Raw genomic sequence first — 7796 nt, 5'->3', positions numbered from 1 at the left:
ATGGAAAAAATCCTATGGTGTGAATCAAAGGGTATCTCTTTTTCTATTCCTATGCATAGGATTTGAGATGCATGTCATCTCATTTCGTATGACTTTCCTATTCCTATGATTTTCCAATCCTATGAACCAAAGGAGGCCTTATACACTGCTGCTAGTTTGTAATTCGATTCTTTTCTTTTTTGTCCCCCGCCGCTGCTTTTTCTTCATGTTGGATGTATGTTTGCTGATGATGATACGACTTTGTTTTTTGTTGTTGTTGTTGTTGTTGTTGTTGTTGTTGTTGTTGTTGTTGTTGTTTAAAAGATGTGTTTGACAAGTGGAGGGGGCTGTTAGTGTCCCGCTGTATGAATACTTGGAATATGTAGTTAATTTTTTTTGAAAAGGAGGTTGAATCCCGGTCTTTGCATGAATCGATTGCATGCAACCATCTTTATTAATTATTCCACAACGGTCTTATAAAAACATACATCAAATGACGCGAAGCCATCACTCACACTTACGAATTCGATAATAAGGAGTGATGTCACTTCCCATATCTACAATCCGTGTCGTCGCCGATCCATCCATATCAGGCCCGTATCAAGCATCAGTGCAGGATGTGCACATGTACAGGGCCCCCAAATCAATGGGGCCCCAAATCAGTGAGAGTATCAGTGAACTAGTGGACTAATTTGCAAATAGTATTAGGTATAAGCACCGATAGTTTAATAACCAAAACAGGGATTTACTGGTACTACTCCAAGGAAGTAAATTAACTCAGCCAACTAATACTAGTACATGGGAACTTGCACAAATTAATATCCCAGCCTCTTCTGACGCATGGCTTTTTTTATTCTCTTTTTATGAGATTCTCACGCATGGCTCTCTATCTTTTTATCTTCGGCTTCTTTGGAGATTAGGCACAGTACCCCCTCCTACTCCTTATCGATCTTCACTCCTTGATCCGGAATTTAGTCTATAATCCGCATCAATCTTCACTTCTTGATCCGGATTTTAGTCCATAATCCTCATCAATCTTCACTCCTTGTTAAGGTTCCACTCCCAATCCCCTGTCTGTTAATTCTTTGCAATTTCCCGAATATAATCCATTGCAATGAGGCCAAAAAAAAGAGAGCATCCAATAGGTAAAGTTCCACTCTCAATCCCCTTCTACTACTAATTTTCTGCAATTTCCCCAAATAATCCATTGCAGTGAACATCGAATAGGTACTCTTCTACTTTCAATCCTCTCTTTTTTTGGGTGGTCTGTTCTTCTCGAATCTTAAATTGGTAGGGCTGCATATCGGTGTTTCTCTCGATAGCTTCGCTATTTGTTGCCAGCCTTACGACCTGTGTGGATCAGCATCAATTGTAGACTGCGATTGGAAGCTAAGGTTTTTTCATTTCTTTATATCTCTATGCTCAGTTCTTAAGTGTCGATGTATGTCTCTTAGCTTTAGTTTCTGCAATGTCTTGAGATTTATGCAAAAAAAATCAGGTAATTCAGATGAGGAAGTATAAGTCATGACATGAGAACATAAGAAAATGTGAAAAATGCAAAAGGCCCATAATTTGATTTCGCACCGGGCCTCCATTTTCTCAGGTACGGCCCTGATCCATATAACGTATCGGGACTAACAACCGGTGCAACAGACCTAAAGCGCACACCACATGCACACGTTTTAGAAGCCGCCATCTTTGTCGGACCACTGACCCATCTTCAGGAGATAAGTCCGCATCATCCTTGCCAGTCCGGACATCCGTCGACACCACCACGGCGCCAACGGCACCACCGTCATGCGCTCGTCCGTCCAGGCATTAAGACTCTGGAAGGTCTGTCGTGCGTAGCACCTGCCAACCAGACATGTCTCAGCGTAGCACCTGTCGCCCATGCATGACCTGACAGCTCCACCGAAAGCTTCGTGCAAGACGGAGCCGCTCCACCTCCTGCCTGTGCCTTCTAGTGCTGCTCCACAAACGATGCTCCCAGAAGAGAAACCGTCACCGCAATACCGCCACCGTCTGATCTGGAGAACCAGATCCTATGGTTTCCCCCGAAGCAGTGCTCATCACTAGCAACCGTCAGGGACCCACATAGTGCCCACCACCACTCAACCCTCAAGGCGACGGCTTCAGGAAGGTCACGACATCAAGGACGCCACCGCCGCCCACCGGAGTTAGGGTTTTCACCTGAGAGGTAGAGAGGGAGGAAATGAAGGAGCAGACATAGACCGACGTCTCCAAAAAGAAAAGCGGCGCCCTTGAGCGTCGTCGTCGGCGCGGTCGGAGGTTTCCTCCAATCTAGATCTCCTTAGCAGGCCCACCGAAAAGCCCTAGAGCCACCGCTCCGGCTTCCTATCTCCGCCGCCACGCTTGGCGCCAAGGGTCGTCGTCGCGCGCAGCCCGAATCCGTCCCCAGGATGAAGGTTTTTTTAGGGAACTCTACCGAAAGATAATTTTACTATATTGGCTGTGATGTTAGGGCGGCCTGTGTTCTCAACTCGTGTTTGTAGTTACAGCTTTTTTTTGCATGGTAATACGTGTCTCATTCATATCATAAAGAACAAAGTAGAAATCACGTAAAGACCGACATGACAATACTGAGAAGATAGTAGAACATCTCTGAGCTTGACACCAACGCTCGTCAACTGCTTCCGGCACCACCACAGCAGCCACCGAAAAAAAGAATGACGAATCATCACCTCACCCGAGCTCGACGCGGCTCCATCGCTGATATGCAGCTTTGCGGACCTCCAAAGTGGCTCACCAAAAGTGAAGCCCTTGCCGTTGAACGAATCAGACCGGGGCAACACCCCGGACACGCCATCGAACTCCAGATTTGGCACTCCACCACGACTAAGACGCCGAAGGAGGAAACCATACCTTCCATCCACAAACCACGAACCCAGTAGATATTCCGTCTTCCAGATGTCGTCGATGCAGACCACAATCTGCATCCGCTGCTGGACTACCTCCCAAGCTCCGCGTCGACGCTGGAGCAAACGTCGTCGCAACGGCGGAACCCGAGGACACAGGTCCACCACAAGGATGCCGCCGCCGTCACACCATCCTTGTTTGAACAGACTGGTTTCCAAATCCATCCCCAACCATAGGACCGATGGCCTCGTCAGGGAAGGATCCGAAGATTCATTATTCAGCGCCGCCATCGCCATCACCGAAGCAAAGATGATGAACAACCTAAAAACCTAAACTATAAGAGAGAAAAATCGATCCACACGCGTGGATCCGGCGGCCCCTCTCACCACCAACGACCGAGGTCGCCGGCGGAGGGGAGCCGCCGGAGAACGGCGTTGGGAGATTGGCCCTGGCGGCGGCTAGGGTTGCAGCCGCCAGAGACGAGAGGAAAACTGGCGAAGCGTTTCTACAGGAAGACAGTTACAGCTGACGAGTGAGACCTTATGAATAAACACCGTCCGAGCGAGCGTATATATTGGTATAAAGTACTTGTTGCGCGTACACACACTTGAGCATCAGCTCAGCTGTTTTCTCCGGTTCAGACGTGCACTGCCGGGACAGGACATCTGAAGCCCGAGTAGTCTGTATACGATGTACGTAGTGGCTTCGCAATGTGTTCAAATGGACCGTTGGCTCTTTGAAGGCAAAATAAAATAAAAATGTAAGGGAAAGCAAAACCACGCATGCATTGGTTGATGCTTCAGCTCAGTTCAGTAGTTGGACTTGGATGGGACTTGACGTTCACGGTGGGAGAGGCAGCAGCAGCTAGCCAGAGCCAGCGATGAACCGTCTTCCGGTCAAAATAAACGGCGACGGGCTAGTGCCTAGTGGCCTACACACTCTCCTCTGGGCTGCCGCCCACGCGGTGCCACTAGCATCGCTCTCCTCACTCCGCCGCGTTCAAATTTTTGAATAGGCCTCTCTTCTCTCGCCAACCTCCACCACCGCCCGCCACCAATCGGCTCGTTTCGCCTTCAACTCCGCCGATGTCTCCGCGCACGCTGCCGCCACGGCCGCCGGGCCCGACGCGGCGCCTCACGATGGCGCCCAGCCCCGGCCCCAGCACCGGCGCGGTGCCCGCCTCCAAGCGCCGCCTCGACTTCCCCCAGGCAGCCGCCGCGGCCACGCCCCCGCGCTCGGCCAAGCGCCGCCGCCCCGCCAACCTCTTCGCGGCGGAGGACCTGGTCCAGCTGGTCGGCAGCATCCGCCGCGACCTCGCCCGAGTCCACGCGGGCACGCCCTCCGCCTCCACTCGCAGCCTCCTCCCCCGCTCCCCGGCCACACCGATGAGCAGGAGCGGCAGCCACCTCCTCCTCCGCTCCCCGGCCACCCCGAAGAGCACCAACACCCGCCACCTCCTCCATTCCCCGGCCACCCCGAGGAGCGCCGCCCGCCGCCTCCGCGTCCCCACCGCCGCAGCGCGCCAGGAGCGCCCGGTGGAGGCGGTCGCGCGCATCCGGAGCCTAACCTCTGCCGACGGGAGCGCGGAGTCCGCTCTGGAGGTCGTCGGCGGCGGGACGTCGGTGCGCGTGCGCCACGCCGGCGCGTGCCGCGAGTTCGCGCTCGACGGCGTGTCGGCGTCGGCGGACGAGGGCCTGGAGGCCTTCTACGCCCGGTTCGTGCGGCCGAGGGTCGAGGGCGTGCGCGCGGGCGCCAAGTGCACCGTCATGGTCTACGGGCCCACGGGCTCCGGGAAGAGCCACACTATGTTCGGCTCGGACGAGCAGCCCGGCGTCGTGTACCGCGCGCTCACGGACGTCCTAGAGGGAGGCGGCGACGGCGACGGCGAGAGCCTCGTGAGGGTCTCCGTGCTCGAGATCTACAATGAGCAGGTCTACGATCTGCTCGCCGGCAGCGGAGGAGCCAATCCCAAGGTCACACTAAGTGTCACTTCTGCTTTTTCTTACATTTAACATGAAGGTTTTAGGTTTATGCGTAGTACAATGAGTCCATTACAAGTGGGTGTTCGTTGTCACGTACTTAAGTTGCCCGATTATTCAGGGACACTCATAGTAGTATCACTGGAGGCCAATAGCTGTCTGCTGTCAGGCCCCAAGGATTGGTGTATACCTGAATTTGTTGTAGCATGAATCTTCAGAAGCCAAACTTGAGCCGACGAAATACGTCAACATCTATCTTGTCAGGGAGTGTGGATTTGTAATAGGAACAAAAGCCAGGAATGCATGGGAGGGTGAATCTATAATGCAGTCAAGTGTGTGGCGATTGAATCTATATAATACATATACCTGGCAGCAAGGCCTGAATTTTGTGATACTGATGCCTACGAGTGTCATTTTGTAAAAGGAACTTTTGGGTTGATATAATTTTGTGGAATCTTTTCAATGCACTATGTACAGGTAAGGCTAGAACTGATGGGAACAAGAGCCAAGAATGCAGCATATATATCTGGAAATGAAGCAGGGAAGCTATCAAGAGAAGTCGCCGATGTGGAGAAGCGGCGCGCTGCGAAGGGCACGAGCTGTAACGCGAGGAGTTCGCGGAGCCACTGCATGGTTGTTCTTCTGACTTGTATATGTACTTGTAGGCATGCTGTTTATAAGATATATGCCTTCTCATTGGCTTTGCTTTGTGTTGCTTGTGCAGATAATCTTGGATGTGCCATCAGTAGGAGGAAGGCTCATGCTCGTGGACATGGCTGGCTCTGAGAACATAGAAGCTGCAGGCCAAACTGGACATGAAGCCAAATCTGAGGTGACACCTTAACAATTTAAGTCTTTTTCCAGTTTCTCGCTGAAAAAAATGACCAGCATGTTACTGCAGTCGAATAATTGTTATGAACCTGATGTAGTAGAAGAAAATTAACTCACGTTTAAGGACTGCATGAACATGTTTTAGCAGCTAACTGGAGTAATGAACTGCAACTGTATACGAATTCTAGTTAGAGAAATAGTAACTGCATGAACATATTTTAGCAACTCATGTTTATGAAGCCAAATCATTACGGTTTTCAGTTTCTGTTTGAGAAACTGGTAGGTGTGCTATTCATAGTTCTAAATAGCGCGCTAAGCATCTTAGCGGCGGACCTCTTCCAAATGCTATAGCGTGCTATAGCGGAGCTATAGCGCGCTATTTAAAATGTTTGTTCATTTGTTTGGACCAAAGTCTCTTAGCGCAAGACCTTTTGTAAACGCTATAGCGGGCTATTTAAAACAGTGGTGCTATTGCAGTTGAATCATTATTTTGTAGCCGGTATGCATTTTTCACAGCTTGTGGCTGATATGCTAGAAGAATTAACTCATGGTTAAACACTCCATAACATATTTGTCGCAGCTGAGCTAACTAATGAGCTGCACTTGCAAATATAGGTGTGCATTGTTACAGAGCATTATAACTGAAGTATGTTTTTCAGCTTCTCTTTGGAAAAACAATCGGCGCCTGTTGCAGCTGAATTTTTATCATGTTGCAGAGCTATAATATATTTGTAGCAGCTGAGCTAACTAATGAGCTGCAACTTGCAAATTCAGTTAATAATTTTATTGCACACCTGCTTCATAACACTGGTTAGTATTCAGTTAATAAATCTGAGGTGCACAATGTTACGGATAATTATAACTAAATTATGTTTTTCAGTCTCTCTTTGAGAAAATAATCGGCATGCTGTTGCAGTTGAATCATTATTGTGTAGCTGATATGCATTTTTGACAGCTTGTAGCTTATATTCTACAAGAATTTACTCATGATTAAACACGCCATAACATATTTGTAGCAGCTGAGCTAACTAATGAGCTGCAACTTGCAAGTTCAGTTAACAGTTTCTTGCACGTTTGGCTTGCGCAGACGGGAAGAATTAATCAAGGGAACACGACGCTGAAGCGGGTGGTTGAGTCGATTGCCAACGGTGACTCACATGTCCCATTCCGGGACAGCAAGCTCACAATGCTACTACGGGTACGGGATAACCACACGTCGTTTCTATTTATCTTCCCCTTATCAGTACCTAATTCAAAAGCTATGTTTCCTAAATGGAATTTCAGGACTCATTCGATGACGAGGGATCCAAAATCCTCATGATCCTGTGTGCAAGCCCTGACCCAAAGGACCTCCACAAGACGATCTCCACCCTGGAGTATGGAGCCCGAGCGAAATGCACCCGTGCAGCAGCTCACGCCTCGACACCGTCGGGCAAGATGAGCTCCAAAGACGCCGGGTACGAGATGCGGTTGAAGGACGAGGAGATTGCACGTCTGAGGATGAAGGTCAGGTTGATGGAAGCAGCCGCGAAGGAGGAAGAGATCCGCGTGAAGGCCGTAGATGAGGAGACCCGGGTACTGAGAAGTGAGATGAGGATGATGGAAGAGAATATGCTTATGCAGCACCAGGAGCTCCTTGCTGTGAATCAGCGGCTGCAGCAGGTGGAGCGCGAGAAGCTCGACGTGGAGGATGAGTCGCACCTGGCCTGGAGGGTCATGATGAAACTTGCAGTCTACTTGCAAAACCTGGGCAGCCCACTTGAGTGATGGAGAGGTCTAACTGTCTAGGAAGCTCTGTTGCTTTCAGTGTTCTTTCTGGTAGGGTTGTTTCTTTTGGGTGGTGCTTCAGGACATCTAGGAGAAGATGCGAGTAGTTGACTGTTGCTATATCTACCTTATTTTGGGTTCAACAACATGCTTGCTGCTGCTATGTTTGTAGGAGTTCATGTTAAATTGTTCTCATTGCACGTAAAACTGTGCATGATAGTTTTACGTTGTTGCTCCAATTGCTCATATTTCAATAGTTCTTAGAGGGGGTATTAGAATTGCTTCCGGTTGATTTTAGAGCCTGAAATCTGTTGGTTTTATTGAAAATGGATTGAGGAACACATGCAGTAGTACCTCCATTTG

The 7796-nt window shown here is 49.6% G+C and overlaps 1 protein-coding gene across 1 annotated transcript; it reads left to right on the top strand.

Annotated features, from left to right (window-relative positions):
- Positions 1-3941: 3941 nt before the first annotated feature.
- On the top strand, positions 3942-7495 carry LOC119316120 (kinesin-like protein KIN-10A). The gene is made up of 5 exons (XM_037590476.1): positions 3942-4829; positions 5313-5468; positions 5560-5667; positions 6754-6864; positions 6951-7495. The coding sequence occupies exons 1-5, from the start codon at positions 3942-3944 to the stop codon at positions 7431-7433; spliced, it is 1746 nt and encodes a 581-aa protein (XP_037446373.1). The 3' UTR covers positions 7434-7495.
- Positions 7496-7796: the final 301 nt, after the last annotated feature.

Source organism: Triticum dicoccoides, chromosome 6A (genome assembly GCF_002162155.2).
Source record: "Triticum dicoccoides isolate Atlit2015 ecotype Zavitan chromosome 6A, WEW_v2.0, whole genome shotgun sequence".
NCBI lineage: Eukaryota > Viridiplantae > Streptophyta > Magnoliopsida > Poales > Poaceae > Triticum > Triticum dicoccoides.
This window is presented reverse-complemented; position numbering and strand designations above follow the sequence as displayed.